This window comes from Microtus ochrogaster, unplaced genomic scaffold, assembly GCF_000317375.1.
Source record: "Microtus ochrogaster isolate Prairie Vole_2 unplaced genomic scaffold, MicOch1.0 UNK31, whole genome shotgun sequence".
Lineage (NCBI taxonomy): Eukaryota > Metazoa > Chordata > Mammalia > Rodentia > Cricetidae > Microtus > Microtus ochrogaster.
The window spans coordinates 3,427,630-3,440,773 of NW_004949129.1; the positions used below are offsets into that span (position 1 = coordinate 3,427,630).

A 13,144-nucleotide genomic window follows, 5' to 3' on the forward strand; every position below is an offset into this window, starting at 1 on the left:
TCGGGAGGCAGAGGCAGGCGGATCTCTGTGAGTTCGAGACCAGCCTGGTCTACAGAGCTAGTGCCAGGACAGGCTCCAAAACCACAGAGAAACCACTCGAAAAACCAAAAAAAAAAAAAAAAAAAAAAGAATGACTATTGGGAGTAATTAGGATCAGCAAGAACAGACCCTCCTCAACTTGAGCTGTTTGTTGGATAAATTTGTAGTGAGTTGAAAAGATTGGAAGTCAAACATGCATTTTAATATACCCAACCTTCTAAATGTTATAGTGTGTGGGGGGTGTTTTTCTTTCCTTCCTTTTTCCCTCCCTCCCTCCCTTCCTTCCTCCCTCCCTCCCTTCTTTTCTTCCTTTCGTTTTGAGACAGGGTTTCTCTCTAGCTTTGGAGCCTGTCCTGGAACTGACTCTCGTAGACCAGGCTAACCTCGAACTCACAGAGGTCCGCCTCTCAAGTGCTGGGTTTAAAGGCGTGCGCTGCTACTGCCTGATGGGGGGGGGGGGGGGGCTGTAGTTTCATTGGAAGAATGCTTGTCTAGCTTGAATGTAGCCCTGGGTTTGAAATCCAGGCGTGTTGGGCAGTGGTGGTGCACGGCTTTAATCCCAGCACTCGGGAGGCCGAGGCAGGCGGATCTCTCACTAGTTCCCGGATAGCCAAGGCTGCACAGAGAAACCCTGTCTTGAAAACAAACAAACAAAAAAGTGAAAAGTTTTTGCGCCCCAATAAACCTCTCCACTGATGTAATAATCCAGACCAGAATAAATCAAACCAAATTAGAAAAAGCCCAGGTTTAATGGATACTAGCGCTTCTGGCTTCCAGGCCCTCAGAGAGGAGATGGGAAGGAAAACTAGGAAACCACGGGTTTGTTCTCTGGGAGATAATTTAAATATCCTGTGGGAGTAGTCTTGAGCCTCTCTGGGGAGGGGTCACCGTTTGGCGGGCTTTCTTGGAGGTGGAGTCTGGACTGAGGCAACTCCCAGAGGAGGGGTCTTGGGATGGAACTTTCCACCCAAACATTACAGACTCTTTAGATATAGGAGTGCCCGGGACTGAGTGAAGCTTTCACCCAAGCAGAAAGAAATAAAAGAATACTAGGCATAGTGATACATATCTGTATTCATAGCATTCCAGAGGTGGAGACAGGAGGATCAGGAATTCAAGGTCATCCCTGGTTCTGTAGTCGTTGTGAGCCCAACGTGGACTCAGAAACAGAGACCTCTTAGGTTTGCTGAGAGTTGGACAAAATCATTTACCACAAAGTTTTTTATTTATTTATTTATTTATTTATTTATTTATTTATTTATTTATTTATGTCTTTTGAGACAGGGTTTCTGTTTCTGTGGAGCCTGTCCTGGAATGCTCTCTGTAGACCAGGCTGGCCTCAAACACGTGGAGACTCACCTGCCTCTGCCTCCTGAGTGCTGGGACTAAAGGCATGTGCCACTACTGCCCAGCTCACAAAAGTATTTTTTTTAGTAAAATGTTGATACTGAATACTGTACTAAAAGTAGAAAACATAACTATGAGTATTCTTTTGTATACTCTATAGCACGGAAAAGTTAAGTTGGAGGCCTGCAGGTTAGCTCAGTGCTTGGAGCTGTTTGCCCAGTGCCTGTCAGGATTAGTCTGACAACCCGAGTTCAATCCCCAGGACTCCCATGATGGAAGAAAGAACCTCCACATGTTAGTCACTGCATGTATGTAGCCATGCACAAATAAGCACACATGCATATACAAATAAAATATGATTGAGATGTGAAAAAAATGAAGTTGGCCGGGCGGTGGTGGTACACGCCTCTAATCCCAGCACTTGGGAGGCAGAGGCAGGCGGATCTCTGGGAGTTCGAGGCCAGCCTAGTCTACAAGAGCTAGTTCCAGGACAGGCTCCAAAGCTACAGAGAAACCCTGTCTCAAAAAAACAAAACAAAAAAAAAAAAATGAAGTTGAACCATAGGAGGAACTATCTGAACAGATGAATGAGGAGTTTTGTTTGAGAGGAGAGGTTGGGAATCACAGCTCATTAAGGAAGTGTAAGTCTCAGGGTCGTGGCTCCCTTGGGGTCAGAGCTGAGGGTGGAGAAGATCTCTGTTCTCTCCCTTGGCCTGTGGCCTTAGCAGCGTCTTCCCAGAGTCGTTCTGCAATGAAAGGCGTGTGAGCGTCACCTTCCTGTATTGTGGTTGCTGGGTGTTCAGTTGTCCAGGCAGTGTGGAGTCTGCCACAGCCCAGCTTGCTCGCTCCCCACTTCTTCATCCACACTGATTCACCAGTTTCCCCGGAGGGCCAGTTTTGTTCTTTAAAACCAGCCATGGTTTGCTTTTTCCTCACCAGCTCTGAATTCTTCCAGGCTAGGCAATTGGGAAAGCCTGGCCTTAGAAACTGCTTTACTGGCTTCTGGCCCAGTCATACTGACCAAAATAGCCACCAGAAGGGCAGCTTGCACAGAGTAAAATTCCTGCTAGGGAAATGCCATAGTGGGGGGGCCAAGGAAGCCATAGCTGCAAAGTTAAAAAAAAAAAAACAACACAACAAAAACCCAATAGCCTAGGGTCTGGTTGTGAACTTTGAGCCCTTCTAGCCTAGGACAGCTTGATAACCAGGCTAGGGTCCTTCCTGTTAAACCATGCAGTCCCTATCCAGTCTACCAGAGAAAGACACTCCCGCCCCCAGGACAGAGCTCTGCTCCCTACCCTGTGGTGAGGCCGGCGTTGCCAAGGGTGCTCCAGGGAGTGTTCACTGGCACCCAGCAAGGTCATCTGCTTCTAGCTGCTTCTAGAGAATAAGTGAGAGACGCCCAGAGATCATAAACGGCCAGAGGGAGAGCTCAGACTTTAGGCTCCCGGAAGAGAAAGAATGGGAGAGGAGGGGGCGGGGATCAGGAGGAGGCTCAGGGCTTTCTCTAAACTTATCAAAAGAGCTTTTGGAAACTATGGAAGGGTGTAGCCGGGGGAGTGGCTGGTTAGGATTCTAGGTTTACAAAGGTAGTCTTCCGGGAGCACACGGGCTAGAGGCTGGAAGCTGCTCTGGAGGCTGTGGGTGGGAGTCAGGCTGAGTGAGGGTGATTTAAGCAAGGACCAGAGCCTTGCTTAAGGACTAGTAAGTAGGAAGGACACTTCTACGAGGGGAATCGTGAGGAGCTAGTTATCTATCAGGAGGGTGCTGCTCACAGATCCACCGTGATTAGAACTACCAGAAAGAAGCTACATTCCAAAGATTCCTGTATGCTCACTCGTCTCCCCAGGAACCGCAGCTGTCCCTGTCCTGGGAAGCAGGTCTGGGGTCAGCAATTCAGTGCAGACAGAGCTCACTGAAGAGCCAGTCCTTACACCCATCCCATACCTGAGACCCATGATCACGGCAGTGGGCGCTGAATGCTCGCAGAGGAAGGACCCCAAGAACATGATATACCTGTTACAAAATGGCTGGCCATAAATTTTGCTAGGGAGGAAAATGAAAGCTGGTCTAAAGGTGCAAGCATTCCGTTAAAACACAGAAGCCCGAAGTGAGGGAAGGGCGGTGAAGATAAGCATGGAAAGCAGGCCTGTGGAAGCTGGGGAGGAGAAAGCCCCGAGGGAATGCTCAGGTTGGGAGTGGCCCAACAGGGGGCGGGGCCGGCCCAGACCTGGGACTGTCGGCCTCTGCAAAGGTGTCTGAAGCCCTGTGAATGGTCACAGCCCCCCATGGAAGGGGTCTTGGGTGAGAAGGGCACTTGTTGAAGAATGCCAGTATTTAAGTAGTGGCTAAGAAGAGGAGCCTGCGGGAATCTGCAGGGGGAGGCGACCAACAAGAGAGGTCTGCGCAAAGAGGTCTGTGGTGACCTGGGTGTGGATGGTGGCCTGGAGGGGACCGAGTTTGGCCAAGGAGGGTGGAGACCAATGGTGGGAGTCTAGAAGCTCGGTGCTTTTCTGTCTGTCAGTCTTGGGGTTCTGTTATGGTCCTTCTACACCCTATGCTCCTTCCTCCTTGCTGCCTTGTTCAACCCCCTCAGGACTGAGGTGTTCGGTCACTGCTTGCGTCATTGATCATGCCAGAAGTTCTAGCTGAAGTGAATTAATGATAAGATCAATGATGCCATTGAGAGTCATGCACTTTTTTCTTTCAGGAATATTTGGTAAGGGTTATGATGTGGATGAGGTGATTGCTGCCGTGCCTGATGACCAAGGCAACTACTCCCACATTGTTCTCTAACTTCACATGCCACTGTGCGTGCCTGCATGTGAACAAACACATACAAAAGAAATGTAAAAAGAAGGAATATGCAGCAATCCCTATTGCCCGTATTGCTAAATAAATGTAGGTTTCAGTGACCAGTTATAAACTGCTGTTACAGGCCAGTGGTACTGTTACCGTGCTGGATGTGCTGGAGATAGCTCGGGGTAGAGCATTTGCCCGTCACGTGTGAGGCCCTGGTCCAGCACCCAGCACAAAAACAAAACTGTAGCATGGTGGAAGTGGTGTGAAATTCTGGAAGTGGTGTAGAATTCTAAGAGTCCCTCTGTGGCTTCACACCCCTCTTAGCGGTGCTTTGACTAGGATGGAGGGAAGTTAAGCACGACTCCATCCACATCACACATTTTAAACACACGGCTGCAGGTTAAATGAGCCTGCTCAGAGAGCTATGGTGACGTTTGTGCGCTCCTCTCCTGACCGCTTTCCTTCCCACACACCAACTGGAAGTGCTTCTCTTTTCTACAGCTCTCTCTCCAGTTCCGGAGTGGCAGAGAAATGGCTCTCTGTTTTGATCGCCCAGGTCTGCAGCCCAGGGGCCACATGAAGCTCTCAGTGATAATAGGAGACACACTTATGGTGGTTTTAGACCAAAGAAGTATTTCAAGTGTCAGCTGGAGAGGAAAATAAAACCAAACTAAATGGTGATAGCCTGCAGCCTATGTTGTAGGCTCTGCTTTAACCTCTCACTCCGTGGGTCTCTACTTCCTAACCCTATGACCTTTAATACAGTTCCTCTTATTATGGTGACCTCATTGACATTTTCATTGATACTTCATAACTAATTTTGCTACTGTAACTAATAATAATGTAAACATCTGATTTCTGGGCTACCTGATATGCAGCCCCTGTAAAAGGGTCGTTTGACCCCCAAGTTGAGAACCATTGTTTTAACTGAATAAGCACCGGGAGCCCAGTCAGTTTGAGTCCAGGGTCAGTGACTACAGAGGGAGAGAGAAGTGGCTAGGACATGCTGGACCATCTTCATTTCACTTCCTTTGCACTCTGCCCTGCTGCAGTGTCCCTGTGTTTTCTAACAGGAAGGCTGTCATTCGCCAGGGGTTAAGATAAGAACATGAACCCTTGAGAGCCTCCTAGGATACCCATTGCCTGCTTTCCCAGACCTGCCAGTAACTCACTCATCTTGTGGGTTTTTTCCCCTCCCAAAGACAAGGTTTCTCTGTGTATCTCTGGCTTTCCTGGAACTCACTCTATAGACCAGGCTGGCCTTAAACTCATAAACACCCGCCTGCCTCTGCCTCCCAAGTGCTGGGATTAAAAGCATGTGCCACCATCACCTGGCTTCATCTTGTGTTTTTATCAACACAACATGATCTAAGAAACGTTGTTTTACTGATTTGGGCCTTGTACATGCTAGGCAAAGTCTCCCACTGATGACACCCTTGTACCTCAAAAGGATAAACACTGGAAAGAAAATTTACCTCAACTTTTCATCCCATCTTCAACAGAATAAACATCTTGCCTCTGGTTAAACAGTTTCAAAGAAAGGGGACTATCACCCCCAGAGGCAATTGGTTCTGTCTTTTTTTTTTTTTTTTTTTTGATTTTCAAGACAGGGTTTCTCCGTAGCTTTTTTTGGTTCCTGTCCTGGAACTAGCAGTTGTAGACCAGGCTGGCCTCGAACTCACAGAGATCTACCGGCCTCTGCCTCCCAAGTGCTGGGATTAAAGGCGTGCACCACCACCGCCTGGCGGTTCTATCCTTTTTTGGGGGTAAGATTTATTAGTTAAGATTTATTTATTAATTATGCATACAGTATTCTGTCTGCATGTATGCTGCAGGCCAGAAGAGGGCACCAGATCTCATTACAGATGGTTGTGATGTGGTTACTGGGAATTGAACTCTGGACCTCTGGAAGAGCAGTCAGTGCTCTTAACCTCTAAGCCATCTCTCCAGCCCTTGGTTCTGTCTTCTAAAGGCTTCATTGAATTAAACGGAAATCTGGCTTTTTGAACATTCACACAAGTGACTTGGTTTAAACTTATATACAGAGTAAGCACCGTGGTCAGAACCTCATTGGAATGCCCCTTAGAATGGGGCCAACGCTCCAGACAGAACCCAGCATGTATAATAATACATAGGAAATACAGTTTTTCTTGTCCTACGATTGAGCTTTTTAGATTTTTTTTTTAAATAAAAGCTTTTGTCTCAAAAAACCAAAAACAGGAAAAAAAAGTTTTTTGTGTTGGGCAGTGGTGGAGGAGCACACCTTTAATCCCAGCACTAGGGAGGCAGAGGCAGGCAGATCTACAGAGGGAATTCTATGACAGCCAGGGCTACACGTAGAACCTTTCTCTCAAAAAAACAAAAGAAAAAAAAGTTTTTGTTATCTGGGTATGGTGACCCATGTCTTAAATCTTAGCCCTTAGGAGGCAAAGGCTAGACTAGTGTGAGACTCTGTGAGTCAGTACATGACTAAAAGAAAAGGGCAGTGAAAAGGCCGGAGATGCCCGTGGGCCCTGGTCCTGAGCCCCCGTCCTGAGCCGTCGCCACCCTGCTCGTTCAGTGTCAGTGGTGTGTGTTCTTTATTGACGTCTCCATCTAGAACCTTTAAAAGCAGCTGGGCTGGGCTCACAGGACTGCTTTTTGAAACTGCATGCTTTTATCTGTGCATGGATTTTGCAGTCAGCTCTGTCTGTGCTGTCCTGGGATCTACACGTCCTCTGCCCAGAGCTGTACTCTGGCTCTTCACAGTTGGCAGCATCTGCAGCATTCTCACGGACGTGACCGCTGATAGCCTGTGTTGCTTTCTGACCAGCATCATGTTCTCTTAGATGCCTGAGGAAACATGAATGGTTGTTTTCTCCCTGCCCTCTGTCCTCACTGGATCCCTGACATGGGCTCAGTTACTGAGCCTTTGTCCCTTGAGTCTGCTAAGCAGTCGTCCCCCGTGCCGCTCCCCCCCCCCCCCCCAGTCTCTCTGATTCCTGGAATTTGCTTTCTAAATGTCTGGGATCAGCCTGACTCTGCCTCAGTCTTTGCCTTGGTGGTTTATGAACTCTGGGATGGCAGTCTTTTACCTCATGCTCTTGGAGATGGTCTCAGCGTGTAGCCTTTGGCTGGCTGGGAACCAGCCAAGGTTGTAGCCAAGGTGTAGACCAGGTTGGCTTTAAACTTAGAGATCCACTTGCCTCTTCCCATGTGCTAAGATTAAAGGTGTGCACCACCACACCTAGCCTCTTGTTTTACCTTTTATTTATTTAAAATTTTATGTGTATCTGTTTTTCCTGCGTGTATGCTTTACACAACAAGAGTGTGTACAATACGCGCTGGAGGCCAGAAGATGTCATCATATCTCTACAGAGATTATGAGCCACCACATGGTTTCTGGAACTCTGGGTCTTCTGGAAGAACAGCCAGTGCTCTTAACCATTGAGTGTCTCTCCAGCTCCAGTCTTGTTTACCTTCCTCCCGCCACCCCCAGACAGAGTTTCTCTGTAGCTTTGGAGCCTGCTTTGGAAGCCAGGCTGGCCTTGAACTCATTTTGGCGTCCAACGTCGGGTTATTTTGCCCCCGACTCAAGCTCATAGCCCGCTAGCTAACACAGCACGCTCCCGGGTGCCGTTTTTTTAGTTCGTGACTCGGGGCCCCAGTGCCGAGTCTGAGACACACTCGGCCACACAGGCCTATTCTGCCCCGCCTGCTCGCCAGAGCAATTAACCCCTCCCTGCCTGCCTTGGCTAAGTTTGCAGCGGAACCCCACTGCCTGAATTAGCGGAAGCTCAAATACCTGCGGTTTTGCAACAAAAGCTGACACTGTGGCAGATTTGGTCTGATACAAAGCGATTTGGCCGGGCGGTGGTGGTGCACGCCTTTAATCCCAGCACTTGGGAAGCAGAGGCAGGCGGATCTCTGTGAGTTCGAGGCCAGCCAGGCGGTGGTGGGGCACGCCTTTAATCCCAGCACTTGGGAGGCAGAGGCAGGCGGATCTCTGTGAGTTCAAGGCCAGCCTGGTCTACAAGAGCTAGTTCCAGGACAGGCTCCAAAAACACAGAGACCACCACTGGCAGGAACCGATCATTGCAGGTAAAAAAATTTTTCTTTTGTAAATAAAATGTCTGAACACATTACTATTCAAGAATTTAACAGTTTTTTTAATTGTACCATGTGGGAGATTTTACAAGAGGTGTCTATCACCCCACATCTATGGATCCTTCTGGGATTCATAGTTTTCATTGGCACTAAATGGTTTGATAATAGAAATATGATAAAGTCTTTATGAGACAAATCCAGGATTCTTAAGGCAGAGATTAAACGCTTAAAAACAATTGAGAATGACAACAATAGTCTCAAGAATCAGTTTGAAGTTCTCCAGGAAGAGAACAGATTTTTGTTTAACGTGACTCGATCAACTGAGCAAAATTTAAAAAAGGTACAGGCTGATGTTAAGGAGAAATTCATTACTATGGAAGAGGGAACAGCTGATTTGGATCAATCGTAAGCTTCAGTCCCTTTCTGTAGGAACTGAAACATTAGTGGCTGATATTACGGAGAAATCCTCCCCCCCCTCTCAGATTAAAGGAGTGTGCAACCTCCCCTGGCTTGTTTACCTTTTAAATAAAACTTCAGTGCAAGGTAGATACTTCTTCATTTATTAGTTCCTCCCTTATTGAAAATAAGTGGCTGGGCCTGGGGTATGGTATAAGACCCCTTTCTCAAATAAAGTAAAAATAAAATTTAAAAATTACAAGAAGATACAGTGGTCCCTCAGTACCCACAGGGGATTGGTTCCAGGAGCCCTGGAGATACCAGAATCCATAAATGTTTAAGAGTTTTTTATATAATTTGTAGAATTTACACATAAGCTACACACCTATATACTTTAAATCATCTATGGATTAGAGTCAGCGGTTTTTGGTGCATGGTGGTTGAATATGTGAATATAGAACCTGTGGCTATGGAGGCTCATCATTGTGGGAAAATGAGAAAATACAGTGAATTGAGAAAAATCTGTTAGAGATGTAACTATATATTATAGATATATTATATATCTATAATATATAGTTATACTATATAGCTATATATATATATAGTTATCTATGCACAATAGAATTTACTCAGTGTTCATTCTTCTTCCCTATGGGTTATATCAATTGTCCAGTGTAAAGGTGTAAAATTCACATAAAATTCACCCAGCTGCCATCTACTGATTCGTGGGGCCCTTGTGTCTTTGTGTGAAGGCTGAGCTTACAGCTTATTTAGAAAAGGACAGGGATGTCCTATTCAGGAGTGCTGTCCTAGCCTTCCTTCAACCCCCAAACTGGTTTGCATCTGGCTTCAGCTGGATTGAGCTGGTAGCTTCAGTTAGTACTTTACCCCTAATGGAGAGATTTAGAGTTGTCCAGCAGGGGGTGCTCCAGACCCACCATAGCCAGTCTTGAAACAGCGGCCTGTCCCAGAGTCTCCCAATGTGATGAAGGCAGGCCTGGCCCGGATAGATGAGTGTGAGCAAAGGAGATGGTCACCCCTGACAAGCATGGGCTGTGATCCTTGAACTGGGCCCATGTAGGAAAAGCTGTTGACTTCTCAGAGAAGCCCCGAGAGAGGCAAAATGAAAAGCTGAGGCAAGGAGCCCTGGGTTCTCTTCAGGTGTCTTACCTGTTGCTCCATCTTTCTCCCAGCAGATCCACAGATGAGCATGGCCGCTACCGCTGCTGTCAGTCCTAGTGACTACCTGCAGCCTGCTACTGCTGCTACCCAGGCAAGTGCACAGTGGGCTCTGAGGGCAGGGGCCAGAGGCTGGCAGAACAGTGAGGTGGATTTTCCACCTTACTCTGCCTGCAAACACCCAGGAAGATCCACATATCCTCATTCTCTGAACTGAGACACAACCACTTGGCTAAGGTGTCAAAGCTGTGCAGAAAGAGCAGTATTAAACTTGGCGTTCCTGAGGCTAGGCTGTTAGTAAGTCCCTGTTGCACATGCATGGGTACCTGAGTTCCATTCCAGGTTCCCATGTAAAAAGCTGGGCATGGTACTTCATGCCTATAGTCCACTGGCCACCTGGTCTTGCTCAGTGAGCTTCAGATTCGGTGGGAGACCTTGTCTCAAAAAATACGGCGAGATGGAGAGATGGCTCAGCGATTAAGAGCACTGTTTTTCAGAGGACCTGGGTTCAATTCCCTGCACCCACAGCTCACAACTGTCAGCAACTCCAGTTCAAGGGATCCAACATCCTCACACAGACATATATGCAGACAAAACACCATTGTATGTAAAATAAAAATAAATCATTTAAAAAGTGAATAAGGTGAAAGAGCTGGAAAGATGCTCAGTGGATAAGAGCACTGGCTGCTCTTCCAGAGGACCCAGGTTTAATTTCTTTGAACTCATATGGCAGCTCACAACTCTCCATGTTCCAGTCAAAGGGGATCTGACACCTTTCTGGCCTCTAGACCATCAGGCACTTGAGTGATACACAGACATACTTGTAGGCAAAACACTCAGATTCATAAAGTAAATAATAAAGACAAGGCCGAGAGTAGTGTAATGTTAAATTCTTACATTAGGGGGCTGGAGAGATGGCTCAAAGGTTAAGAGCACTGACTGCTCTTCCAGAGGTCCTGAGTTCAATTCCCAGCAATCACAACCATCTGTGCCCTCTTCTGGTTTGCAGATAGAACACTGTATACATAATAAACAAATAAATCTTTAAAGAAAAAAAGGGGGGGAAAGCCGGGTGGTAGTGGCACATGACTTTAATCCCAGCGCTCAGGAGGCAGAGGCAGGCAGATCTCTGTGAGTTTGAGGCCAGCCTGGTCTACAAGAGCTAGTTTCCAGTACTGGCTCCAAAGCTACAGAGAAACCTTGTCACAAAAGACCAAAAATAAAACCCCATCTGAGATCCAGGATGTGTCATTGTCCTTAACACTAGGCCAGCGAGACCAGTAGGAAAGCATCTCATGCTGTTGGTCTGCCATGGCCAGGGCCAGTTCTGGTGGGGAGGGGTGGGGTTTCACCCTGAGAGACCTTCCGTGTCTTTTTCCTTCACTTTATGGAGTGGGAACCACAGCAAGGGGCCATGGGGATATGGTGATGGCCTGGAATGGGTGGGGTGGAGCCCTCAGAGCTGCTGGGATCACTGTGGCAGAAGGGTGTCTTCCCATCTCACTCCTGTCCCCTGCTGGTTCTTGCAGGACTCCCAGCCGTCTCCCTTGGCCCTGCTTGCTGCGACATGTAGCAAAATTGGCCCACCAGCTGTTGAAGCTGCAGTGACACCTCCTGCTCCCCCACAGCCGGCCCCACGGAAACTGGTCCCTATTAAACCAGCCCCTCTTCCGCTCAGTCCCAGCAAGAACAGCTTTGGCATCTTGTCATCTAAAGGGAATATACTTCAGATTCAGGGCTCTCAGCTGAGTGCCTCCTATCCTGGAGGGCAGTTGGTGTTTGCCATCCAGAACCCCACTGTGATCAACAAAGGGAGCCGATCAAATGCAAGCGTACAGTACCAAGCAGTCCCGCAGATTCAAGGGAACAGTTCCCAGACCATCCAGATGCAGCCCAATCTCACCAACCAGATCCAGATCATCCCAGGCACCAACCAAGCCATCATCGCCCCCTCATCATCTGGCCATAAGCCTGTGCCCATCAAGCCAGCTCCTGTCCAGAAGTCAAATACAACTACCACCCCTGTGCAGAGTGGGGCCAACGTGGTGAAGCTGACAGGTGGGGGTGGCAATGTAACACTTACCCTGCCGGTCAACAACCTGGTGAACACCAGTGATGCTGGGGCCCCCGCTCAGCTCCTCACTGAGAGCCCCCCCACCCCACTGTCTAAGACTAACAAAAAAGCCAGGAAGAAGAGCCTTCCTGTCTCGCAGCCATCAGTGGCTGTGGCTGAGCAGGTGGAGACGGTGCTGATTGAGACCACAGCAGACAACATCATCCAGGCAGGAAATAACCTGCTAATTGTCCAAAGCCCTGGTGGGGGCCAGCCAGCTGTGGTCCAGCAAGTCCAAGTGGTGCCCCCCAAGGCTGAGCAGCAGCAGGTGGTGCAGATCCCCCAGCAGGCACTGCGGGTGGTGCAGGCTGCCTCTGCAACCCTCCCCACCGTTCCCCAGAAGCCCTCCCAGAACTTTCAGATCCAGACAACAGAGTCTGCGCCAACCCAGGTACCACAGTCCCTCTGCCCCGCTTCCCTCTCCTCTGCTCACCCTTTGGCTTGCTTTGGAAACTGAGGCAGATCATCGCCAGATCTGATGGGAAGTTGGAGTCACCATCATTTGGGTGGGTAGGGAATGACTTCCTGCCCTGGGGTCTCTTCGGGGCTTGGGCCAAGTAGTCCTGATCTGTAGAAATGAGATGGGACAGGGATATCTGGTCTGTTGTGTTCCTTCATTGTGGGGTAGCTCCGGGCATGACTGTGGGATAGATATGAATACTTTTGTAATAAAATGTTTTTATCATAAAATTACATACAACAGCAGCAAGAATGAGAATTCAGGTCAGAACCACAGTAAAGTAGGAAAGTTCACGAGGACAAACTGCTGCCTACTGTTAATGACAAGAAAGATCACAGGTAGGACAGTTAGGCTTTTTCCTTTTCCGAGGCAGCGCCCCACTGTAGATCTCAGATTGGCCTTCACCTCACTGCGTGGCCCAGGCTGGCCTCAAACTTGAAGTCCTTTTTCAGCGTCAATGCTGGAATCACAGGTGTGAGCCGCCATATTTGCTGCTTTCCACCTGTGCTCACCCTCTTCTCCCCTCACCTCGACATGGTTTCTCTTGTGCTTCATTTGTGTGTGTGCCTGTGGGAGTGTGTGCGTGTGGGAGTGTGCGTGTGGGAGTGTGTGCGTGTGGGAGTGTGTGTGCATGTGGGAGTGTGTGCATGTGGGAGTGTGTGTGCATGAGGGAGTGTGTGTGCGTGTGGGAGTGTGTGCGTGTGGGAGTGTGTGTGCATGTG

The 13,144-nt window shown here is 48.3% G+C and overlaps 1 protein-coding gene and 1 long non-coding RNA gene across 6 annotated transcripts in view; one reads left to right on the top strand and one right to left on the bottom strand.

The window, feature by feature from the left end:
- Sp2 (Sp2 transcription factor) overlaps positions 1–13,144 on the top strand; it is a 46,174-nt gene that overhangs the window by 27,433 nt on the left and 5,597 nt on the right. For 2 of the 3 annotated variants that reach the window (XM_026789859.1, XM_026789858.1), the window contains 2 exons: positions 9,867–9,943; positions 11,379–12,353. In XM_026789859.1, the coding sequence (XP_026645660.1) occupies positions 9,867–9,943; positions 11,379–12,353 (1,052 nt within the window). Of the gene's footprint in view, positions 1–9,863; positions 9,944–11,378; positions 12,354–13,144 lie in introns of all 3 variants that reach the window. The other variant, XM_026789857.1, reaches the window with a different exon arrangement.
- The window catches only part of LOC113458465, a 20,473-nt gene continuing 19,690 nt past the window's right edge, over positions 12,362–13,144 (bottom strand). For 2 of the 3 annotated variants that reach the window (XR_003378844.1, XR_003378843.1), the window contains one exon: positions 12,362–12,602. This is a non-coding gene — a long non-coding RNA (uncharacterized LOC113458465). The remainder of the gene's footprint in view (positions 12,603–13,144) is intronic. The other variant, XR_003378845.1, reaches the window with a different exon arrangement.